At 39.3% G+C, this 27,018-nt stretch overlaps 1 protein-coding gene across 24 annotated transcripts in view; it reads left to right on the forward strand.

The window, feature by feature from the left end:
* The window catches only part of dlg2 (discs, large homolog 2 (Drosophila)), a 213,284-nt gene that overhangs the window by 81,359 nt on the left and 104,907 nt on the right, over positions 1 to 27,018 (forward strand). For 20 of the 24 annotated variants that reach the window (XM_056398380.1, XM_056398385.1, XM_056398384.1 and 17 more), the window contains 2 exons: positions 23,804 to 23,887; positions 24,914 to 25,078. In XM_056398380.1, coding sequence (XP_056254355.1) covers positions 23,804 to 23,887; positions 24,914 to 25,078 — 249 coding nt within the window. The remainder of the gene's footprint in view (positions 1 to 23,803; positions 23,888 to 24,913; positions 25,079 to 27,018) is intronic. The other 4 variants (XM_056398382.1, XM_056398402.1, XM_056398398.1 and 1 more) reach the window with 1 other exon arrangement.

The raw sequence follows: 27,018 nt of genomic DNA on the forward strand, positions 1-27,018 counted from the left end.
ACACTATTAATATTTAGTCCTGTTAGTTAAACAACAAAATATTGGCTGGAGAGATGTTTTCATCTTGACACATCTGAACCATCTTGTCTGTTACCAGCCAGTTGGATCCGTCTAATTTGTGCAAGGGAACTGTTTGTGATAACGAGAGGAAAAGCATGTTGACTACACTTGTTTTTGTCTAACGGCTTCCCTTTATAAGAGCCAGTAAAGTGGCCTCTAGCCCATTCATGCTTTCTGTCTCGGTCTGTTTCTCTGGCTGCCTCTCTGTCTTCTCTATCTCTCTTGCTCTCTGGCTCGTCCTTTCTCTTGTCAGAATGCTGGTATTGTTTGGAGGGGAAAACCCCCTTGGCTTTCTGTACTGGACATAGGGGAATTTAAGAGGTAGAAACGTAGGAGAAAGAGAAAGGTAAGACAGCTCCCCTGAAGGGACCAAAAATAGAAACCATTGTCACAGCCTTTTAGCTGTCTTTGTCTTTCACCCAATTGGCAGAATGAGGAATATTCAGTTGGTATTTGAAGAGACCCAGCCCATGAACTTTATTGCATGTAGTTTTGTTACATACGAAACATAATGAATCCCTGCATCATATTTTCAGTCACATCTTTCATCCAGGACAGTAACATTATCTGTTGTCACTAACATGACTATTTCCTTTCTCTTCAAATTAAAGTGTTTAACAAATTCTCTTATTTATGTTACCTTTGGTCACATCAACTAACAAACCAACTGACCTCTAACAATCAATAGAAGAAAACTCTCAAACTCTTTACTAAATCTGACGTTGTTCTGTATTTTGATTATTGTAAACAAATCCCATAAACATGATGCGCATAATATTATTCCTTCAATCTTGTCCAAAAACTATTAAAAACACCTGGGAGCCACATCTCACTATTATGTTTTCCTCAACACAATAGAGACAAAACTTCTTTGTAACATTAAAGCATTAATTCATTGTGTTGTAAAATACACAACTAATTAATGACTTAACTTTAGCTTTGTAATACTGTAATTATGTAAATTATATTTAAGATTTATGATGTGTCATTTCTCTATTCCCTGTAATATATAGACATTATATATTTCATTGATGTCTTTCACATTAAAAAAGAATGTGGCTGCATTCAGGTTGATGCGTAACCACAGCCACTTGTACGACAGTGTTTCTTCTTGAATGGATGTTTTTGTTTCATTACCTGAGTGTGGAGGAAGTGCTGTGTGTGATAAACCATCCATCAGTGACATAGTTCAGTTTACAAGATTAATTTAATATAAACAGAGCTGGTACACATCTCCATTACTTGAGCCAGAGTATAGATACTCCTGGTCAAATATTACTCCAATACAAGTTAAAGTTGTTTAGTCAAATTTTTACTCGAGTTAAAGTACTGGAGTACTTGCTTTTGATAATACTTGTACTTTTTTTTTTTTTTTTTTTTAATTAAAATAAAAAACATTTACCTTTTTACATTTTTCTCAACATATTGTTGTAGGCTATTGTTTCACAGTGTATTTACAAAACCTAATGACCCTGCAACAACCTACTGAAGCACTGACTTACTGTAGAACCTGCAGAATAAAAAGTTTGGGAATATGATACAAACCCTATAGAAATGGTTATAAAAACACAACTTAATCAACAAAAGGAACTGTTGTTGTTTTCGTATTTCTTATTTTTTCGGCATTGATAATTATCTATGGTCGTGGTAAACAACAAACATTTAAAACTAAAGGAATCTTTCTTAAATTCTAAAATTGAAAAAGACCTGCCACTGCCAAGTTCAAGCTGACCTGTTCAAAAATGGAAATGCAACAAGCACAACATGACTGACAGAGTGGGAGTTGGCTTGATTGTGTTTTCCTCTGTGATGGACACAGTGTATGGTCTATCACATTTTCAAAATAAAATAAAATAAATTCCATAGACTAAAAGCTGCTTCAAAGTAATCAGTACTTCATAGTCAAAAGTACAATATTTGTCTTGTAAGTGTAGTGGAGTAAAAGTCAGAAGTTTCCAAAAGAAATAATACTCAAGTAAAGTACAGATACTCTGAAAATATACTTAAGTAACGTAAATGTAAGTAAATGTACGTCATTACTGTCCACCCCTGAATATGTATGTAAAATAGTAATATCAATAGAATCAATAGAAATATGGCAAACAGTCGAACAGTACTTAGGTTTGTTTGTTACTGTGAGACAGCACAGTGTTTGCTTTCATTTTGTTTGCGCACATTTACTTTTTTCTTTGATGACATGTCCTGGTGAATTTTTTCTCACAGGTTCCTTAGTTAATTAATCTTCATTGAGCTCAGTCACAGTTTATTACAGTGGGCTGGAATTGAGTTTTTACTTACTGTCTCGTTCTATTTTCAAAGTAGAACAGTGTAATATTCTTAGTGTTACAGTTCCATCTAGTGGTTCAGTTCAGATATCACTGGACTTCAGAGTGGCTGCCAAGATATTTTCAAAGGCTCTGATCCTGCACCTACTGCAGACGTGTTACACAGTCCTCATCTACAATATTGCACCATCACCTGACTTTTAATGATCACATCCTCTGCAGGCTGATGACTAATGAGCTATTGCATGTGAGAGAGAATTCTGAAACAGCTGCAGGAGGGTTCCATGCTGTTTTGTGTATTGAGTCAGCATGATACACAGCACTGTGTTTTCACTGCACAGAATTTCATCAGATTTGCACAGTGTCTGGTAACAGGGAAATTCATGCAGCGTACTCTACAGTCAAAGTCAGGTGTGTTAAACTGCATGTCCACTGACAGGATATACTTGAATAATTTTCCAACTGGTCAGTCTAGTAAATCTTAAGTGAGAATACATGATGTAGCTCAGGTCTAAAACCTGAAAACCACAATATGTTCCTTTAAAGACACTACAGCGTAGACACAATAAATATGAAAAACAGAGTTTTCAGACCCAGTTCCAAAGATGTTTTCATTACATCGAATTTCTATTTGCACAGATGTTCATGTTTGCACTTTGTAAGTTGCAGTCACAGTCTGTTTTTTACTTGAGCAAACATATTTTATTTACTGTGATAGTTTCCGCTAAGTATGCCAAATGCTCTCACTGCACTCATGTAGACTTAAACTAAAATTCATTTTATAATAGAGTCTACATTAGAAGTCACAGTTGTCCAAACAGACCATCAGGAAGCTTTACATTCTGACAAAGAGATGTAGTTAGACCCAGTAGGGTGTAACTGTGTGTGACGTGTGTGGTTTTGTAATGTTCACCTGGTTTGTTTTTCTCACCTGGGCTGAGTGCCAGATGACGTGTGTGCAGTGTTGTGGGTCTGTCAGAGGGCTCAGTTCAGTTTGCATGTGATTTTGTGCTGGCGAGGGGGTGGATATGATAATAATTAGTATGAGTTATTTGTAAAAGTTTTAATTGCAACAGTGTTGAAGAAGATTATTTTAAGCTCTTAGCAGTTATCAATGTGACTTGTGACTAAACTACTCTCTACAGAGTAAATGCAAGGTGTAATAATCATAAAGATGAAAATAATAATGAAATGAGCAGTGTGATAAGTTGGCAATGGTGGGAGAGAATATGTTATGGCTATACACTGTGGCTATACAATTAATGATACTACATCTACCAATTAGGTTTGATGATTAAATATCACTATATTTCGACATCAACCCAGTCATGAGCAGAGTGTTAAGACCGGCCTACTGTGAGTTGCGCTGTAGCTGAAGACCCTTGGCTGGAACCCAGGTGGCTGTGGTTACCGTGGTAACCCTGGAGACGTGGGATCTAGGTGGATTCTCCTGGAGGCCGTGTCCCGTTATCACGATGACGGATTCTGCTGGTGTCTCAGCGGTTCAGCTCTGGTGGAGTTTGCTGGGAGACTCTCTGTCTCGGGCACTCTTGATTTCTGCTCAGCTTCTCTGCAGGCGGTCGTGCAGATGTTATCTGCTGGTGTCTCCTGCAGGTTGATGCGAAATAAACTCTAATGCTCTTGACTTTGGCTGGATAACTTTAGAGGAGACTGGCGTTGACCAGATGACTCTAAAGTTGTCAAAATCTTCAAAAAGGAAAACTCGATGCTGATTAAAAGTTACAAAATTACCCTGAAGCACTTCTGTTGTTTTGGTTCAGTTGGTCTTGACTTGGCTTATAAAAATAAAAGATCGCACATGTAGACAAAATGATGTCACTTGGAGCCTGTGGCAAAGAAAATAAAGGACGCGGAAAGTGCAAAAATGACTAAGAGCCATGAGTTTGTGGCGAGCAGCTTAGAGCTAAGAGTTTACATGGCTACAGAGCCGGGCTTTGAGCTTTGAGCAAAATTCTCAGCTCCTAGTTTCTGCATCATTTTTCTAGCTTCAGCTTTTCAGCCTCTAGCTTTTAGCTTCGTTTCTCGCTTCTCGCATCTTCTTCCTTCTTAGCATCTCGCCGAGTTTCTACTCTCTTGAGTTTCTTTGAGTTTCTAACTTTTTTTAACCATGTGTGAATTGTTCAAGACTGTTTTATCCCCTGGGTGCTGGCGCATGTTTCAGGGGCGTCACCTGTCTTCTCCTGTCTTTCCACTTGGAGAAGAGAGTAATTTTCCACTGAACTTTTGAATAATTTAATTCATAGTTTACTTATAAACTTGCACATCCGTCTTCCACCATGACCACAAAACATTAAATGAAATAACGTATAAAACTACTTGCACTAATGATGACAGGATTTATTCTGATTCTGCGTCTCTCTTCCTCTCTCTCTTTCGCTCGGTGGTGGTGTTGTAACTTCACTGTAGAGGATTGTAATATTTACTACATCTTCAGCGACGTTTGCTATCTTTAGGCATAGCTCTGCTTGCTAACCATGCTAAAATTTATTTTAATTCATAATGATAATTATTAATGTTATTACCTGTGATTTCTATTTTTATCAGTAGGAGCACTACAGTTGCCATTACATTACTATTGCTCTTACTGCCGTTACTATCACTATTATAGTAATATTGTTATCATTGCACGTTGTTTTTCTTTTCCTCTGTGCTCTCTCTTGCTGTCTCTCTTGGTCTCTATCTCTGAGTCCGGTTCTGCTCGAGGTTTCTGCCTCTTAACAGGAAGTCTTCCCTTGCCACTGTCGCCTAGTGCTGGCTCTTGGTGGGAATTGTTGGGTCTCTGCAAATAATATTATAAAGAGAAGTTCTATTTGGAAAGTGCCTTGAGATAACTTATGTTGTGAATTGGCGCTATACAAATAAAAATTGATTTTACTTGACTAACCCGAGCTAACTGCCAGTTTTGGTCTCATTCTGACATCTTTTGCAGTGATGGGAGTCCCATCCACCTCTGCCATTGACTTCAATACAAATTCAGGAGCAGGTGGTACTGGGCAGAAATGGGCAAAGCTGATTCTGATTGGCTAATTAGACTCATTAATTCTTAGCCTTTTAACTCAGGTATGAGAGCAACTGTAAGTTAAATTAACACAGTGTATTTGCATGTATTTGCATGTACTTGTGTGTGCATATTGATGTGTGTTTTTTTTCTGTGTGTGTACATCTCCTTATAATTGTGAGGACAATTTTGGTTAAAAACCATTATTGTGGTCATTTTGGCCAGTCCTGACAACTTCAAAGGGCTGTTTGAAGGCTAAGCTTACGCAGCTCCCAACACCACACACACACATACATTGAAAGACACACAAACTCCATCAAAACCATATGGATATTAACTGTATAAGTGTCTTAACTTGGTAACAAAAGATTCACACAATCAGCCTCTCCACGATTTGGATTAACCTTCAAATTAAAAGTGGAATTATTGGCTCTGTTGTACAAAACCTCATGCAATTTATACTGCCAAACACAGAAGCACAGACACTTTCAAAATGAGAGTCTGAAAAAGGTACTAGGTAAAGTAAAGGTAAAGGTCTTAAAAGTTCAATCTTAGAAGTTATCATCTATATGGGGATATAGTGGTTTAGCTTTATTGCAGATCAACTTCTGTTAGGGCATGTACATGTGTGCATACATGTCTCACTATGGTTGTGGGGACAAATATGGGTTTGAAACCATCGGTGTGAAGTTATTTTTGGCCAGTTGTGACAGCTTCAAATGGCTTTTTACGGGACAACTGCAGTGACTGAGATCAGTGTCAGGGTAAATCTCTACGACATGATTGAAACCGAAAGTAATGTCCTTTGTACAGATTGAAACGTGAGGAGTGAACTACACGCACCAAGCAGCAGGCCCATTCAAAATTTCTCCAGGGATTTTCTAGTTATCATTATTGTTGTTATTATTATTATTGTTAGAATTCTTTGACATTATGTGTAAGTTATCAGACTTTTTTGGTTTGGCAACACTTCATCAATCAAATAACAAATCAAACAGCTGCAGTGTGATGATAATTACAGTGACTTTTGTATGAATTAAATTACAGATGTTGTATGGTTGCTTAGAGTGTTGAAGCAATGGAGGAGGGACAAAGCTGCCATTATTTTATGTTTTTTACTGTCCACGAATCCACTGTGTCAGTGTCTTTCAATCTGATTTCAAGTACATCACAAGTATAGTTTATATTTTGGGGACTATTTTCAGCGGTGGATTAATACACTGTAGGAAACGACAGTGTGTGCATTCATGGTGATGAAGGAAATGTCACCTAGAGAAACAGTGTGGTTAACTGATGTGTGTTTAACAGTTTCTTGAAACAATGGAGCTCTGTGGCTCACAGGAATGAGATATACTGCATGAGCCTTTGGATACATGTTACTTGTTGGAAGAATCTGTTAGTTTTTGGTTTGGGTCTGCACAGGAGATTAGTTGATAATAAGTAAAATATAGAATATCACCACATGAGGTAAGCTAGGCAAAATGTTCTGACTAGTGATATGCCTCCTTGAAAAGCTCCTCTTTATGACTTTGATTGGGAGGCCATTTTTCAGTGCACATGAATGCATCGCTCTGTTAGGCATTAACTAATGACTTCACACAGCTTCATTTTAATATGCTTGAGAATATAATCAATAATCTAATTAAGATGTTATTTAGTTTTTTATTGCTGTGATCACTGAGATTCATTGTGCTTTGAAACCTGACAATAAAATTTGCTGATTGAAGTTTTAATATGTCTGTGACAGCTTGCCCAGCTGTGGGCCATAGAACATCAACAGAGAGATGTTGATCTGCTGCTATGTGCACAGAAGCTAAATAATTAGTATACTGTACATGCATGTTATACAGTAAATAAAACAAAATCAGTGACAATACTTTCTTTTCTAAATGCAAATTTGCACCAATTAAGGATAAATATGAGTTATTATTCTGGTGATAAGTTACATTTCCAAAGAAATGAGCCTTGACAGGAGGAGGAGGATGGTTAGGGTGATCAAGACAAAGTGGGAAGAGAGGGGGGAGAGAAATGGATAGAGACAGTGGGCACAGAGAGAGAGAGAGTGAGTGAGAGAGAGAGAGAGTGGGAAGAAGAGTGTGTATGTGTGTGTGTAAGAAAAAGCCTATATGAAAAACCACGCTGTCCTGAAGACTCTTTCCAGCTTTCTAGTTCAGTTGTACTGTAGTTGATCTCATCTGGTCTTCGTGCAGTGAAGCTTGGTGCCACAGCAGAGTCTGTCCAGCTGCTTTTTTTTTTTTTTTTTTTTTTTTTGAAGGGATGTCTCCAATAATGAAAAACCCAGAGTGCACCCCAGTGTTGTGCCACTGCAAAGTTGCCTGCACCAGCAGCACTTTGTCATTGATGTTTGGATGCAAGGTAGGTTGCAGACCACTTTCTTCGCTTCAGAGAAATATGGCGATGTTGACAGTTGCTCATTTTGAGTGGTACATCAGTGACCAGCTTCTGAGAATTATCCTTTACTCAGAGACCTGTGTGGAGGATTATCCTATGATGCTATCAGTGTAAACATGTGAGAAGCTGATTTTAGTTGTGTTTGTCTATACACTGATGAGTGAGAAAAACTATTTCAATATTTTTCTGAAAAGCATAGCTGGAACAGTTTTTATTTTGTCTGAATCCTTGAAGCTGTGTTAATGCTTACTGGGGCTTAATGAGGGCACATTTACAGCCGCTGTAATATTTCTGCATCCCACGTACTGTCACGCTTCATTTAAGGTAGTGACAGGTCAGAGTTATTCCTTGCCTTTAATGTGCTGTGATGCAATTCAAACACTCCTCATTGTTCTCCTCTGCCTCCTCTTTTGTTGGATTTGTGCCATAATGGTCCGTTTCCCTGTCAGGGATGAATGATCAATATAATAAAATGATGTGAGATTCATCAGAAAGTGAATATTGGATGATTTTATTTTGTTATATTTTCATGCCATCCTGTTTAGATTCTGTCTGAAACTAAATTCAGGGTAAGAGGCAAAGGTACACAAATGTACCATAACAGCTCTTTACTTGTGCTGTGGTTAGCTGACACTAATGCATGAAACTGCTGCATAAGAGTGGCTCTAAAACATGGACTAACATTATATCTTATATAAGACAAACTATTGGCTACTGGAGCTAAAATACACCTCTGGAGAAGATCTGTTGTTTAGCGGGTAATAATGCCAAACAGGAATTGTGTCTTTTATCCATAGTAATTAAATGTCAAAGTGTTTGTGACATTATTAAATTACATCTACACATAAATAGTGCAATTTTTATGAACTTCTTAATGTAAATATAATTTTCACAAGGTTAAAGCTAATGTTTTCGTTTTAATGTCTCTACTAATAGTTACAGCTTCACATCACATAATCAGCTCCTCACAAAGATTTACAGATTTGACATTTTGGATATAAATTGTGCCTGACTCCACCTAACTCACAGCTAATCCAAAAATAGGCAAAGAGGTGGGGCGCACAGATGGGCGTCTGGACATATTGTCCGGAGAATAACCCAAGGCACTTTCATTTGCTGGCTAAATAGCTAGTTAATGAGGTAAGCTAGCATGCTAGTTGTAGTGAGCGTGACACCAATACCTGCTAATTAGTGCCAACAATTAAATTAATTAATTAAAAGAATTTCCTCACCTCAAAAAACAGGAACCACAGACTTCCTCTTTTGGTTCTGTTATTCAATTAACTGCACAGGTCAAATTATTTATCTGATATTTGCATAAAAAATCCTCCAAAAGGCACCAACACCTCAAACATGGCCAAGAGGTAACGTTCAGTGTTTTAAATTAGCTGCGGTGATGCCGAGCAGACAGCTAGTGGACTGTGACAGCATCCACTCGTCACTCAAAGCAGCCACGGCCTCAATTATGTAGAACTTTTAGCCTTAATAAAATTTAAACGGATGAGTTATATAAAAATTCACCTCCTGCACAGCTGTCATGAAGGGTGTAATTAGCTATTGAGACCAAAAGTTTCTTGCACCAGGCTGTAAACGTGTTTATTTCTGCTGTCAAGTTGGGTATTTTAACATGGAAGTCTATGGGGATATACTCGCTGTTGGAGCTCACCTTAAGTGGCTGTGTTGGAGATTGCAGCTTGATGCAGACCCACCAGAAGACCTCGCGCTGTCCTCCATCTTGAAAATCTACTACACATTTCTGGACCTTCGGCAGAGATGAACCATGTGCTCTCTGGACAGTATGACTCTGCTTTGTGATAGGACTGTCATTGACATTTCTAATGTCAAGTGTGTTTGTGGTGGGAAAAAACTCCACGAGGATACTAGCTGGCAGCACTGAGGTGTACAGGAGAGTAAGATGAAGAGCACTACCAGCACAGGCAAATTTCCCAAGCTTAAACTAAATTAAATCACCTTTCTCCTCACTTAAAGTTAGTACAGTTCAATAAATTTAGTGGAAGGTGGGTAGTCACATGTCACATGCATGTTTCCATGACAATGCCACTTGCCAACCAGAACTGAAGCTCAGAGAAAGAAAAATAACAGAATCCACAATAATCCAAACAAAATGAATTACAAAAGGCATATGAGCTATTAAGTTAGAGATATTATGATTGTACGATTGGTCACAGCTATAACAGTTAGACTGCAACAATATAATCTTGTTATCTCTTTAGCACAAAACACCTGTGTGAGGGGGATGTCTCAGTCCCCTCACAGACCCTGACAGTGAAGCTAAAAACATTATAACAGAAATGTGCCTGTTTGACTGTAAAAGTAAGAAAAGCAGAGGGCAGGTGCTCTTTCATTTTCATAGTTGAGCTCTCACTTCTACTGTCTGTAGGGATTAAGACGAGCATAGAAGGGTGGAAGAGAGTCTTACTGTAGGTATATAAGCCAGAGAAAGAGGTCAGTGCACACAACCGCAAGGAGATTCCACACTAAATCTGCACAGAGGCTCTGAATCTGCCCTCGGCCATGCCAACCCACATTTCCATCTCCTCGTGATTCTGGTGGTTAGGGCCGTAGAAAACGTCAGATAGGAGGGATCCTCTGAGTGAAGCATGACAACACTGCACGAAAGTGTTTACACTTTGCACACAGCACAGCTCAGGCAGGCCCACGGCTAGAGAATATTATAAACCCTCATGTTGTGAGGCAATGCAGTACAGGATAAGAACTTGCAGCTTTTAACCAAGTAAATGAATGAATTGTTGCTGTTGATCACCAAGAAGTGATGAAGAATGAAACGTGGTTTATTATGGTTAATTTTTAAATGCAAATGAAGTCATTTTCTAAAAAGAACAAGAGCAAGCGCTGTGAAGAGTGACTAATGTGAGATTTCCTCCAGCTGTATCTTCAAATGTTTAGCTCAGCTTGACACAGAACAACATCTTGGTGTGATCCAAATAAGTTAAATAAGAGTCAACATATGACGCCGCTGGAGTAAAAGAACAGCACTTCATCTGGGGTAAGAATTTTAATTTGAATTGCTCAGCTTTTTAAACACAACTGAACAAACACACAAAAGGCCATAATTTAATGCCTGCACACTGATTCTAAAAAATTACTTAGATAATCAACGTTTCAATTCCAGTCAGATCTTAGTGCATAGTCCCCGCTCAGTGTCATGACCTGCCCTTTTTAGTGACTCTTTGTTTGGACTTTGTGTGTGTGTGTGTGTGTGTGTGTGTGTGTGTGTGTGTGTGTGTGTGTGTGTGTGTGTGTGTGTGTGTGTGTGTGTGTGAGAGTGAGAGTGAGAGTGAGAGTGAGAGTGAGAGAAAGAGAGAGTCTGGCTGTTGAAGACACAGCTCATACAAATCTATGGGAGGAAAGGGTCAGCAAACCTCCCAAACTTCTGCCATTTAATACACAACAGTACATAATATCAGCAAAATGATCACATGGTCAGCACCACAAGACTCTCCTGAACACCTCCATGTGGTTTTGGTGTTTCTAAAGCCAAAAATTTTGAAATTTGTCAGTTTTGGTTTTCTCCTGAATGGAGGGTATTCCCAGGACCAGTTACACAGATTTTCTTTCAGACGAATTTTAGAGCTTCTCCCACTCTAGCCCTGAACATTCCTTGCAATACAAACCCATTATAAACTGCATAGAACTACATAAAACTGTACAAGATATCCGAAAGTTGAATACAAGTTCAATAGCTGAAAGTCTTGTAAACATTTTAAAATTTGAATGAAGTCTGTAACTGAAAGTATGCTGAAGTAGTTGAAGCTCAAAAAGGCTGAAGCTTTCAATGATTTGAACAGTCTCTCCATTCCTTTAAATGGCAAAAAATTGCAGAAAAAGTTTAATATTTTGAAAATTATGAATAGAAGAAAAAAGTTGTATACATCCGATAATCTACAAAACAAGCTGAACATTTTGAAAGTTGAATGGTTTCTGTATGAAAAAGTATTAAGCAGTAGTTAGACACTAATAAGTATGCAGATTAATAATATATGTCTTCTATGTTATTGCATTGTAGGCACATAATATACCAAAAAAATCTCAACGGGATCTCTGACAAAGATCTACGTTGCATGAAAGTAAACATCAAAATACATGACCAAAATCATTAAAAACATATTTTAGTAGAAAATCAAATACATCATATTTTTCTATAACAACATACATACTGTATGTTGTTATAGAAACTATGGGCAGCTGTCAACAAGAAGCTCTAACCCTATTTTTGAATTTTTTTATTTATAAGCTGACATAATCTTTTGTTGTCTCAGTAATCAAAGGATAATCAGATTAGTTTGTGCACTCTCTCCTCATTCTGTCCTGTATTCCAGGGTGATGTTCAACCTGTAGAGTCAAGAAAAAAATCATTCTTCTCGGCTGTATCAAAAATAACATTAAGTCTTTGTCACATTGTGCCTTTTAATAGCACTGAAGTTGAACCTTTTGCATTGCTCTGATAAATCTCATTACTGTATCCTCTCTGCTTCTGGTTAGTTTCACAAGTGTCTTTTCTGAGCCTTCATCCAGTGATCAGATTTTCTCCTCCTCCTCCATCTCGCCCCGGTTCTCTCTTTCTTTCTCCCTGTAGCATTAATCACTCACTACATGTTAAATTGTACATCAGTTATCAATGCCATGCTCCACTTCATTCACATGACACTCATCATGCCTCAGTGCCATGACTTAGTTTTACTGCTGTATACAACAAACTGCAGAAGTAGTTTGGGGGAGATGTTTGATGCAGTCTTGCTGTGTGATGCACTCTTGTTTATACAGTAATTCTCGGCTTTGAAAGAGTAAAACTGCCTGAAGTTTGCTTTTGACATGTGCTGCTGTTTTGTTAACTGTGTTGAACATTGAGAGACTGGTGACATCCAAACTTACATCAAGAGTTATCTCAGGGAACCTTTCATGTAGAGAAGGTCTACACTGTACTATTTATTATATATATTATTAGCAGAGATGCAACAATTCCTACCATGAGCAAGTATCTGGCAGTTGGGTTGACAGAGAGAAGCTACATCCACACTACTACTACTACTAGTTTTAAAACGCATCACTTTTGCTAGGTTTTCACCTGCCGTCTATACTGCTCCAAGTTTTCGAGATTTTCGCAACACTGCTGGACCTGTTTTAGTTTGAAAACTTCAATTAATCAATTAATCTGTTGATATTTTTTCGATTAATCAATCTTTTTTATTACTCAATTGATATAACAACAAATTTACCCAAAATAAATTTAAAAAACTTGTCATTTATATTTCAATATTTTTGTTCTTTAATACTTTTGTGTTTTTCTTAATAAAGTTGTCATTTTTAACAGTTTCAAGTGCTACACATATTTAAAATAGGCATAACCTCAGCTAACAATAAATGTCACTCAATAAAGACTTCTGTTCAGTATAATAGAGGTTAATAGCCCATAAAACAAAAAACAAACCTTGAACTTTTCCTTATTTTACAGATAAAAGCAGTGTAAGCCATAATAAAGAGTTCTAGGGGTGATTTGAAGTTTCTATCTTCATCTGTTCATGAGATATGCTCATTCAGTGGAGCAGTATTTATGAGCGTTTTTTTTGTTCTGGTCCTTGAAAAATCTGCTCAAACTCTGCCGCTGCACTAAATATGTGACTGTCACATCTATCTGTCTTTATTCTGTCACTTCAATAAACTCTAAACAACTTCTCCTCACTTTGATATCAGAGTAAAATAGCACTATTCCCATTCAGTCTGGTTATAAAGCCAAGGCAGGCCAGGCCTCTGAATCAGACACTCTAATTGGCTGTGACCTGGAGCCAATATTAATGTCTGATTCAGTCATGTGAATCAATGTCACCTCACTGGCAAAGAATGCAGATCAGAATCAATCAATCAACACACAGACAGACAGCAGCAATGTGCCAGAAAAAAATAAAATTACTCCAAATATTTCGTAACTTCCAATGTTAGTGTCTCAATCTAAGTCAGAGATGATACACGGATGATCAGGGGCTTGATTGAAAGCGCTGATCATCTAGTTTAGGGAGAAAAAAACGGCACGTCTCTAGTCTGTCGCGGAGCAATAGCGCTCTACAGACAACATGAATATGGGAACCATATATGCTCCCACGGGCTTAAGAGGGTTAAAACAAACAAATGTGACAAAGTATGCACTGCAAGGCATTATTCCCATACAAAAAATAGCCCAGTCTTAACTGGTAATCTGTGTTTTACAGTCCGTTGAAAAGTCTCTCTCTGATGGCAGTGGGAACAAAGGATCTCCTGAACCTCTCTGTTCTGAAGCGCAGTGAGATGAGACGTTTGCTGCAGCTGTAGCTGCGTCTCTGTCCTGCCAGAATGTTGTGGAAAGGATGGTTGGTATTGTCTAAGATGGCCTCCATCTTACATTGCATGTGTCTCTCCACAACAGTCCTGCAGAATGCAGCATAAAAGAGTACAGAGAGCACTGGCCACTACTTACTGATAAAACATGTGCAGCATTTTACTGTAGACATCAAAGGACCTGAGCTTCCTGAGGAAAAATAGCAGTCTCTGCACCTTGTGGTAGATGGCATCCGTGTTCAGGGATCACCTGAGTTTACTGTCCAGGTGCACACCTAGGTATTTATAAGTGTGCACCACCTCAACATTCTTCCCTCGAATGTTGACTGGCTGAAGGGTGGGCCTAGACCTCCGAAAGTCCATGACCATCTCCTTGGTCTTGGAGGTGTTTAGAAGGAGACAGTTCTTGTCGCTTCATTCACTGAAGACCATCATCAGATCCCTTTTCTCCTCTTCCTGCCTGTTCCTGATACGCACCACAATAGCTGTGTCATCCGAGTATTTCTGGATTTGGCCAGACTCAGAGTTGTATTTCAAATCTGCCGTATACAGGGTGAACAGGAACAGTGCCAGAACAGTCCCCTGTGGAGCCCCAGTGCTGCTCATCACTGTCCCTGAGATAGTTACCCAGCCTGACGTACTGTGGTCATCTTGTCAGTTAATCCACAATCCAGAATGTGAAGCAGGGATCCACCCCCATCCCTTCCAGCTTGTCTTTAAGAATGGGGGGTTAGATGGTGTTAAATGCACTTGAGAAATCAAAGAACATAATCCTCATGTAACTACCTGGCACATCCAGGTAAGAATGAGCCCAGTGAAGCACGTAAAGGATGACATCATCCACTCCAATATGTTCTTTGTAGGCGAACTGTAGGGGGTCCAGTGCATGTTCAACTTGTGGCTTCAGTAGGTGGACAAGCAGCTGCTCGAGGGTCTTCATGATTTGTGATGTGAGGGCCACCGGTCTGTAGACATTTATCTCAGGCGGTCACCCTACTTTAAGTACTGGAACAAGACATGATATTTTCCACAGGACCAGGACCCTCCCTGTTTGAAGGCTTAAGTTAAACATCCTCTGGAGAGACTCAGCCAGCTGGGCTGCACAGTCCTTTAACAGCCTCGGACACACACCATCCGAGCCTGTTGCCTTTATAGGATGTAGCCTCTTGAGCTCCGCCCTCACCTCTTCCATTGTAAAGGACAGGAAACTTGACCCCGGTGTGAAGGGAGTTGCAGCTGCAGTGTCAGGTTGTGAAGGAGATGCAGTAGGAGAAGCTGCAGCTGAAGCAGTGGGCGAGAGAACAGGTGAGGCTGTGTCAAACCTGTTGTAGAACAGGTTGAACTCATTGACCTTGTCCACATCACCTGATGTTGCCTGGCTGTTCTTCTCTTTATAGCCAGTGATGGTCCTCATCCCCTTCAACACCTCTCTGGTGTTGTTGTGCTGCAGCTTCCTCTCTACTTTTTGTAGTTGTCCTTCGCCTGCTTTAATCTCCTCTTCAGCTCATGTTGCAAACACCTGAGCTTCTCCCTGTCTCCATCCCTGAAGGCCTCTTTTTTCTGGTTGAGGGGGGTCTTGATGTTACTGGTGATCCAGGGTTTGTTGTTTGGAAAGCAGTGTACATTCCTTGCTGTTATTACAGTGTCCATACAGAAGTTAGTCTCGCCAATGACGTCACACGCGACTGCAGGCTCTGCTTGTTGTTGAATGAAACAACAAGGGCAACAACGTGTGAGAACTCCCTCGGTACATAGTATGGTCTAAGACCAACTGCCAACATTACTCCTACACGTTAGATGACTGTGGGCGAGGTTCTTCCGCTTCAGCTTACTCTTCAGTGGAATCCATGCTCTGACAAGGTGCAGCCATCTTACTTCCTCCTTGTGACACGTCGACACACGTTATGTAAATCAAGGTATTTACGTAATCGATTACGCCGATCACATCTACGTGTCGCCCCAGCCGTAGTCTTATCAGGCTCGACTACTACTGGTGAAAGCAACACAGACAACGAATCACAAGCGTTACTGACCTTGTTGTCTTTGCTTGCAGCTGTTGATGTGTTCAATTCTGCATTTTAAGGCTACAACTGTCTTTCATGTTCCTCGTTTGTGGTGTTTCTGCTTCCTGTTTCCACCAGCTCGCACATGCCCCATGTACCTGAACGGTCATTTGATTAGCATTTTCAGGTGTCATATGGACGGAGATCATTTTTGATTCAGAGCTATAACACTCATCTGAACTGAGACCGTTTTCGATTTATAACACAGTTTGGACGTAGCCAGAGAGAGTGAGAGAGGAAAGGAGCACAATGCAAGTTCCACAGAGATGTAAAGTTATAATAATAATAATAATAATTAATAAAGTATTCATAATAATCTGTTATTATTGTTATTTTATTATTTATATAGTAGATTGGTACATCAGTAGGCAGCATCACACTGTATTGCATAGCTATAAGCGTGTTATTGCCGGTACACCACACCCTAATTTTTATGATTCCATTTGGAGATAAGTGACACACAGAGGTGTCAGTGAGAAAGTCTGCGTTTCTGTGCTGCAATGTGCTCCGGCGTATGACACAAAGCTGCCCCCGTCCCTAACAGAGAGAGAGAGAGAGACAATACCGGGTTTCGGTACCCATCCCTAGTAAGAAGAGTATAATTTCAGATATGGTGTGCTTGTAGTTTCTATGTTTGGATCCTCTCCTCTCATCCATTAAATTTGCTATGGTAAGGCAAATAGCAGTAGAATTAGCAGACACCTGCCTCAATCCGCCTGTAGCAAAACCCAGCGGAAACAACATTTGTGTGTGGGAACTGGCTATACAGCCCTGCAGCAGACAGACACAGCTTCTGGCCTCCTCATTTCCTTGTCTCTTGAGAGGATGGCTGAGAATAAGTTAGTGCATGATATACTGCCTGCGTGTGTGTGTGTCTCTGTGTGTGTTTGTGTTGTTGTAGCTATGTTTAGAATACTTATGTTACATATGGATCCAGTATGCCTGTTTTCAGTAGCTTTTTGATGTCACCTCCTCTTGGATTGGGTAGAACTCTTTCCGAACCTACAACTTTGAGAGTGGAAGTTGACCCATGTTTTTGTCCATGTAGTGTCTGGCAGTGGTACAGTCTACATTTTCTAATAGCTCCTTTATGCTCAGCTATTGTCAGTGTAGGTGTTATTTACTTTGGCCACATGGGAATTTAAGCTTGTAGATACCATGTATGCATTCTATTGATTTATTTGATCTCATACTTCACCTTTGTGTGGATGGTAAAAAACTTTAGGGTTGAAAGTATTTGAATAATGTGTGCAATGACTACACTGAACCAACTGTTTTTTTAATGGGTTCTGTATATGGACTGAACCAGCAAATCACCAAAATATTTTTTCTCTTTTTTAGCAAAACTGAGTTGAGGAAGCAAACATCTCAAAACCTCCCTGTGTTTTTTTTTTTTTTTTCCAATGTTTTTAATCTCCCCAGAGATTTTGGCATATTTTGGTATAAAGGAGATTCTGGTGATTTCTGGGAACGGTGTAGTAACTGCCGTATTTTTATGGCATTCTTGAAAGTTTTGTTATCATAGCCTCGGACTAGGACTCATAATCGGACGCTTTGGTGCTATATAGTTTCAATCGCACAAACTTTCCGTCAGGAATGCTGACAATAATTTTCTTACCTGGCCGGCAGCACACGTTAACGCGAGCTGTTTAACTATTAGCAATTAGCCTATAACCACATTAACTGTCTAATAAGTTATCATTAAGCTAGTGGCTAGCGGCTATGGCTAATAATAAAACGACTCACGTTAATGTTGGAGCTAGGCAGCAAACATTATTAGTCCTGCCCGTCTGTAACACTAATAGACAGTGTTAATTTCACAGGATAACACAATTAGTTATCCAGTTCAAACGTAGCCTAATGACCTGTTCGATATGTTGTCTCTGTCTTTCATAAACTGGATTAGAATTAGAATTTACAATTCCTAGACTGTCTTATTGCTTTATTGTCTCCCAGCTCCAGTAACACAATCTGTTGTATTTAGTAATAGAGTGGCCCCTCCTCTATCAGCTTGTTTTATTATGATATCCTGATTGGATTTAAGTTCTTTAATAGCCTCACTCTCTGCAGATATGATCATTTATTGTTGAACACCGATCTGTGCAACAGAGCCAGAACTGAGGGAAGCACCGTCTGCTACTCAGCATCACATGTTTCTACAAACTCTCCTGGCAATCAGTAGCTTAACAGCTAGAGGCGATAGAAATGGACCTATTGATAAAAGAATAGGCCCATCTGCCGCATCCAGGCCCCGCATTGTCAGGCTAACCCCGCAACACATCTCCTGCCATCTACTGATTAATCCTGTTGGAAGAAAGTAATTACATAGTGTATTGAAAAACTGATTCAATAGCTTGAATGAAACTCCTACCTGTGAGCACAAAGCACACAGGCACAAACATATTGAGCCAATGTACACTGCAGACACACAGCTGCACACACAGGTTTTTTTTTTTTTTTTTTAATTCATCTTGACAAAGACTGAATCTGTGTCAACGCTGAGAGTTTTTCAGTGTGAATTCTTACATTTTTGCATGGAGGAGTCATTTCATAGAAATTAATAAATGAATCAACAGTTGTTTGTGTAGCGCATTCTCAGTATCAGTTACCATGGAATGCTCTCAATGGTTGCTATTTACTAAACTGACAAGGAGGAAAATTAATTAAAGTTATATGAAATTATATTATTTATTTATCAAAATGCTTAAATGGAATAAAAATAAATAAGTTCCAGTTTTCATTTAAGGTGTTTTTTGCTTTAGCTCACCCAAAATAGACGCAGCAGCCCTTTAGCTACAAAGGCCATTTAAAAGGAAAAAACAGGTGAGTACCCAATAAATAAACTTAAGGTCACAAATGGCACCTTTAAATCGTACTGATGAAAATTAATCTTTAAACAGGCAGGTAATACGAAATTCAGGAAATACAAATGAATTAACCACAAATACCTGGAAAAACTCTTAATAAATCAGTGCATGAATCAACAACATCAAAATAGTGTTTTTACTGTTGTGGGCCTAGAAAGAAAACAAAAACTGCAAATTAACAAAAATAAATAACCCCCTTGCAGGCCTGAGGCCTTTACTACGAAGCAAATTCAACATACCCAGGATAACTTTTAGTTATCTGGCTTGACTGAACCTAACATTGACCATCCTGATATCCTGTACTACGAAGCAGGTTATCAGTGGGCACAGTTAACCCTGGGTTTACCCATCCGGTTACAAGCGTGTTCATGTGAAAGAGGCGGAGTTGTTAATTACAAGCAACATCGTCAGAACCATGAATGAAGTACTTAATATGATATCAGGAGAAACGCTGATGCTTGCAGGTAAGTTCGGTTATAGTATTGCCCAAAAGTGACATTCAACAAGGTGAAATGTATAAAATATGATCAAATGACTGGAATAAACATTATTTCCATGTCTAAATGTAATTTCTATTAAAGTCATATTTAAGATATATTGTAAATAAGTGCATGAATTATCATTACATTTGAGTATTTTCCACTCTTTTGTCTGATGATGAACAACAACCTCAAACTGTTTTGAACATGAGATGCAGATAAAACAGTTAAAGTTAATGTCAGACTGTTTCTGCTGCAGAAAGGGGCCAAAGAAAAAAGGAGAGAAGTAGTTTATGTCTGATGAGTCAGTCTGACTGAAATGTTCATTTGTAATCATGGAAATAATTAACAGTGTGTGACTAATTGTTCTAATCAAACACATAAGAGGTTTAGTTTTTATTCCCAGTTGTGGTCACAGAGTCTACTCATGTTATTCTGAGCTACAGTGATGAAGAAGAGACCAAAAGCATCGACATTTTCAGGAATACTGTCGGACAATATTCGTTCAATTACAATTAAGCTATAATAGTTATTAAATAGGCAACTTATTTAGCGAGATAAACTTTTTTTTTTTTTTTTTTTTAAGAAGCTTTGTTTTAAAACCAGAGTGGACACAGAGCTCAGCGTAAGTTCCCATGGTTATTTACCCCGGTAACAAGTGAACCACCATTATAGGACTGAAAACCCAGAGTTAAACCTGAAGTTACCTCGATAACCTCAAATCCTGCTTTGTAGTACAGGCCTCAGATCACAGCTTGGGTGAGGTACTGAAAGTGTCTTTACTCACAGGAACAATGCAACAGTGAATTACTCACATACGTTCACTGTCTCCTCACTTGTGTGACGATGGTCAACACTCAGCCCCAGTATCAGGGAAGAAAAGTCCTCCTCTGTCCTAGTGGCAGTGAAGAGAGAAACGGTTGGTCTCCCTCGGGGCCAGAGGTGCGGCTGTGCTTTGCCGGTTATACGGTGCACTCTCTGGTAATTGGTTCGAGCCTCAAAATCCATGCATCAGCGAACATTAGCAGGGAGGCTAATGGATAGCGGAGCAGCAGACTAGCAGCCTAAAGAGCAGAATTTAGCTCTCATGCATAATACAAAAATCAACATTTTTTAGCTGTATAAAACACTGCTACAAATGAGCCAAGCTACTAAATGTCTTTAACTCTTGGCTTAACACTTCAAAATGCGGATTTGATGATAAAACTGATGAAATGATCTGTGACCTACTAATTGAACATGTGACCAACTCCTGAATCAGGGAAAGGATTTTGCTCGAACCATATCTGACACTGGACAAAGCCATAACAATTGCAACACAAGTGGAGTCTGCTGTTCAACAAGCCAAAGCATTTGCGACAGATGGCAGTGTTCCAGTTCAAGCTGTACAATCCCGCCCACATGCACCTAAAATGAAATACAAACAGCACACTCGCCCAAATAAGCCTCCCAATGTCACTGCTACATCCCAGTCTCATAGTTGTTTCAGGTGTGGTTCTGACAAACATCTGGCAATTCCCCTCAGTGCCCTGCAGCCAAGGCAAACTGTAGGTTGTGCCATTAAGTTGGACATTTTGCCCGTGTTTGTCACTCATCCAAGACCAGTGATGTAGGTGAGATACAGCTACCTAACTGACTGTGCTATATTTAAAAGACCCTTGCCATGCACCAGAGACACTTAAGTGCAGAATTAATATCCATACACATGCTTCTCTTGTCAACAAGCATGAACTGGTTGTTGATACAGGCTCTGCAGTGTCAATTTTGCCACTCTGCATGTATGAACAGTACTTTAGTGACACACCACAGCTCCCACCTGTAAATTGGAATGCGTGTTGCTCGCTGGTCTGCACGCTTGCTCTGCTTCGATTACGATATCTACTGACCAGGTTCCCAGAACTATACGTCTGATTGCCTCTCACACCTTCCCTTGCCTGTGTCGTCTGACTCCACCCTACATGCAGAACCTGAAGTGGTGGCACAGATTTCTGCTACTCTCAGCTCCCTTCCTGTGGCTGACTTTGACTTCAACTGCTCCTCTCCTCCTACACTCACAAATAGAAAGTGGTTGGCCTTCCTCCATTAAATCAGTGAGTGATGGACTGGCTCCATATTACAAGATCAGAGATGAGCTCTCAGTCAAGGAACTACATCCTCAGAGGCTCAAGGCTCATTGTACCACTCTCCTACGGCACACACTGATCACGCTTTCACATGATAGTCACCTGCAAGCACCCTCCTGTACTCACCCTGCTCCTCTGTAATCTGTCACATTGCCTTATGGGCCATGGAAGAAACTTGGACTTGATATTGTTGGACCCTTTGACACAGCTGTCCCACCCTGCCTGAGCTTGCCTTTTCACATACTTCCACCACTGTGGATGTTATTCACTTCCTGACGTCCCAGAGGACATCGTCACGGACAATGGTCCACAGTTCACTTCTGCAGCTTTTGCCTCGTTCCTGTACAACCAAGGTATCTCTCATAGCAGAACATCAGTTTACTATCCAGCTGCTAATGGTGCCCTCAGAAGTTGCATTCAAACTGCAATCCAACAGTCACAGCCATGGACAGAAACTGTAATGTAGCCTACTGGCTTCAGGTGTACTGTGCAACGCCACACGCTGTAACTTCCACTTCACCATATGAAATCCTTTATGGCAGAAAAATACGCACCAAACTGTAAAACTGTGAAGCAACCTTATTTCCATTTTCCTGTACTAATGCTACCTCAAGAATATTTAGGTATATTTGTGTTTAGTTACTTAGTCTACAGTCTACAGGATTTTACTTATGACTGCCTTAACTGCTCGCAATTACTTTATGTGAGAGTGTAATCTTTTACAGAGAGGAGAAGTTTTAAGTCATTTATGATTTCTACTTTATACCACTAGGTGGCACTGTCATTAAACAGGTACTAGTTGAAATGCTGTATATATAGAGTGAGACAATCAAGATGGTGACTTCTTAATGTACTATGCGGTGCTGCTACTGAAAGTGAAGTTTTGTAATGCCATTATCTGCTGAAGTAAACTGCGTTTGTTCTTAGCTCCAGCCTTCTGTTCATCTGTCAACGCTACGCTTCTCTCCTCTTTTCTATCTCTCCTCTCTGCTGCAGAAACAGCCTGACATTAACTTTAACTGTTTAATCTGCATCACATACTCATAACAGTTTGTTCGTCATCAGCCAAAATGAAGAAAATACTCAAACGTACTGGTAATAAAAGTGATCAATAGTTATATTTCACCTTGTTAAATATCACTTTTCGACATTGCTATAACTGAATTTACAGGCAGGTATCAGCGTGTCTTCTCATATCATATTAAGTACTTCATTCATGGTTCAGACGATGTTGCTTATAATTAACTCCGCCTCTTTCACATGAACGTGCATGTAACCGGAACCCCAGGGATAACTGAGCCACTTGATAACCTGCCTCGTAGTACAGGTTATACCCTCTTCTCCTGTGCACGGTCACAGGCTGCGGTTCCTGTTTGTGACAAATGACAAAATACTCTCATGAACATAAAATGACAAATTTTCAGAGATGCTGCGAGCCATACTCTCTAATTGACGATCACTTCTATTTGTGTAACCCATTGTTCTCCCAGTTCTCCCAGTCATCCTCATTGTGTAAAGAGTGACTCTTCTTCTTTTGCTCGATCATTTGGGGAATATTTGCCAAGGTCCCTCTCCAAAGTCACATTGCCATTAGTAGCAATTTAAGGTTGTGAGTCTGACTTAAAGTGACACAGCCATGTCCGTGTAACTGTAATAATCCTTCTATTTAGTTAAAATTTTACATTAAGATATGATATGTATTTCTCTATTTTTTTAAGAACTGTGTCATGCTTTAGTTCATTCTGTGTCACAGATCTACCAGCCGATAATTTAATCTTATTTGTGTATGTGACCATGTCATTGGATGATATTATGATTGCTTCATTGTTTCTGTTCATATGTTACTACCTGTGGGTTTGTGTGTGTGTGTGTGTGTGTGTGTGTGTGTGTGTGTGTATCTGTTTCAGTTTGTAAGCACTCTAACCATGTCCGTCCTGCATGTACTGATGTGTGTACAGGTGTACAGATACCTGTATGTAACAATACATCTCAGCCTCCTTGGTGATGTGTTTGCTTCTGTGTGGCTGTGCTGGTTGTATACTTGGGATTGTGGACATGACTGATCGTTAATGGACTTAATTTTTTCAGTCACACCTGTTGTGTTTGCTCTTGGTGGTCACATATGGTCCTGTTGCTCTCTCCAGAACAGGCCACCAGCAGTACAGGGGTCACCCCACAACGGCCAGCCCCCACCATGCATGAACCCTGCCTTGATGAACGCTCCCTTGGTGAGAGAGTGGAGGAGGAGGGTAGTTTTATTTCACCCCATCCAAACTGGATACAGTATCATCCGGATTAACCATATATCAACATTTGCATTTGTGTCAGTGTTTTATATGTGAAATGTTTGATCTGTTCAAAGATAAGTGGAGATTTCATCATGTTGATGCACTGTAATGGGAAGCATATAATTCACTTGGTCACCTCACACTTTAGAGCCATTGTTGACTCTATTATCACTATACTTATATTGTTCATTATTCATGTCAACACTACGTTTGCATGGAAACCCAGGATCCATTGTGTGTAATATGAATCTGTTTGGTAGTAAAAGGGGTCATTATACATATTCAAAAAATCACAAATGAAATTGTCAGGTTCTTTTACTGGATTGGAATAGGTAGTAAAGTTTCTTTAACATACATTTCATATGTACTGTTTATGTACATTATACAAAAAATATCTCTACTAACTTGAAATAAATTTCATTGAACAGAGGAAGGCACAACATCATTCATCAACATCATCAGTTACAATATAATCTGTATCTACAGCCTTGTAATAAACCTTTGTAAAGGTTATAGTGTATCAGGAAAATTCTGTCGCCATTGTGTCAGAATGTTAATGTAACTCCACGCTCATTTTCGAGACCCTAATCTCAGGTGTTGTTGTATTGGATTGCATTACGTCTGATGCTGGGGTCAAAAAATGCTTCCTTCAAAGTCTGAAATGTTCATTTGAAATGAAACTTAGTTTTTCATAGAGTCCATAAAGACCAAGCTTGTAAAATATTTAGCTTGAAATTCACACTCAAAATTCAAAATCACAACTTTTGTTAAGGTCATTTAACAAGTCATTTTGTTGCAACAATCTGTCTTTAAAAGAAAGAAAAAAACAATACCACCATGATGTAAACAGTTTAGTCCTGTTGTGAGAACAATAACATACTTATAGGATTTAGATCTCATCACTTGTGCGTTTCTTTCTCTCTCATGTTCACCGTTTTTTCTCTCTCTCTGCCTCTCCACTCGCAGCAGTACCACTACCACGAAGAAGACTCGCCGCCTCTTGACCAGGGATTCCCACAGCTTCCCAACGAAGTGTGCTCCCCCGAGCTCGTGCACGTGTCCGAGAAGAACCTGTCTGAGATTGAAAATGTGCATGGCTACGTGTCCCATTCCCACATCTCTCCTCTCAAGGTCAGCACTATAACCTCTTTCCCATTATAGAAACCATGACCCTCCAACCTCCATCCCAGTTCAGCGCTATGAACGTTTGCTAACATAGCCACTCACCCCTCCGTTTGTCTTTTTTTTGTCTTAGATGTGACCCAAAATGCTCAGTGTTTTTATAATACGTTTAATACAAGTTCATATTGCTTTTTGTGTTTTGTGAAGCATATATAGGGAGAGTGCTTAACAGCAACTTTTAGTGTTTGTAACACAACTGATGATTGGGTAATAAAGAGAACAAGGAGGAAATACACAACACTTAGAGAAATTATAGAACACATATCATTCCCTTTGTGTGTTTAGCATTGATGGGTGAGTAGACAGTGGACTGTGGTTGAATTCAGGAGAGTTTTCAGAGAATAAGTTTTGATACAATATCTGAAGGCTAGATCTGAATTATTCTTTCCTCTTTCTTTTGCTTTTCCTTTTCCTTTTTTTGTTGTATTACTCTGATTGTTGGTAGAAATCTTGCTGTCAGTTTGTTTTTCTTGTATACATCATTAGAGAAGGAAATGACAAAATTGCTGCCTTCATGTCCTTCCTTGTCTCTACCTTTACCATTCTTTGCACACATTCATTCATGAAGTGCTAGTATGTGCCCTGACCTGGACTCCACTCTCTGATGTCTCTGGAGTTCACTTTCACAGTGTGAAATAACCCAGGTCAATGTGGCGATTGTGTTAAAGATCAAAGGAAGTTCCATTGGCAGATGCAGTTTGTTGGTTGATTGTGTTTCTGCTAAGGTCTGAACCAGCAGAGGGCGATGTTGGAGGTGAAGAGAGGTTCTCTGTGTCTGCAGTTAATTTCAGGCAATGTTTGAAATCCTTGGCAAACCATTTGTTATTTCAGTGAATGGAGAATGAATTGGCTGCATGTTTTCTGTGTTTTACCTCACAGGCAGAACAATGAGGTGCACCTGCAGAATGATTTTAGTTTAAATTTTATAGGTATTGTAAATTTAATATTCTCATCCTGTGTAGTTTGACATTATTTACTGTGAAATGTAGTGATGGGTTTAAAAAAAAAAATATAATATATTTAGTAATGTCATAAACAACCTTGTCATAGATCTGATCTGATGTGGCAGATACAGAAAAATAAATCTTTCTAATGTGAGTGTTCAAAGCATCTGCTGTTGAAGAACAGTTTTTGACCTTTAAATTAGATTCTAATCAAAATAAATCATTGTGTATTAAATGATATTAGAATGCATTTGTTTGACTGCTTTTCCTTGACTTGAATCAATGGAGACCTTTGACTATAGTAGCAGAAATTTAATGTGATCAAATGTGATTGAGCGTGGTGCTTTCTTTGTAGTGTGGTTACTAGATGATGATGTTAATGCTTTAGTCTTTGAATATAAGACCACATCCTTTAATCCTCACCATTTCCTGTTTACATGTTAGAAACTATCACAGTCGTCTATTGCCATAAGCTCCAAGTGCTTTATCTTTGTGTGTAGCTTAAAGTTATATCTGGTGCTGTGATGTCATCCAGCAGATTTATCAATGACATCTGACCCATTGTCATACATTGTAAAATGTAGGTAAGAAACTGGTTGATCTTCATGTGTGGTTAGTGTGATCATTGTTTATGTAATGTAGTACACAGCAGTGAGGAAAAGCTAAATTAGCAGGTGGGGACAGGTATGCTGCAGAGGAGTGATATTTTGTAGTAGTAGCGAAGTTGATAGCCACTGTTGACATCTGTTTGTTGTCACAAATGCTATGCTGTTTTGTTAACCTTTATTTTGCTTTAGAAGTCTAGTTTCAGTCTCAGTAGTGCAAAAATGATCATGTTATTTTGCACATGTGCAGTCAGTCTGTGAGGTGACAAGCTCCTACAAAACTAATGAGGTTCTTCCTCACTAACTGAAATAATTCAGGAAGCCAGTGTGATCCACTACC

Source organism: Seriola aureovittata, chromosome 15 (genome assembly GCF_021018895.1).
Source record: "Seriola aureovittata isolate HTS-2021-v1 ecotype China chromosome 15, ASM2101889v1, whole genome shotgun sequence".
Taxonomy (NCBI): Eukaryota; Metazoa; Chordata; class Actinopteri; order Carangiformes; family Carangidae; genus Seriola; species Seriola aureovittata.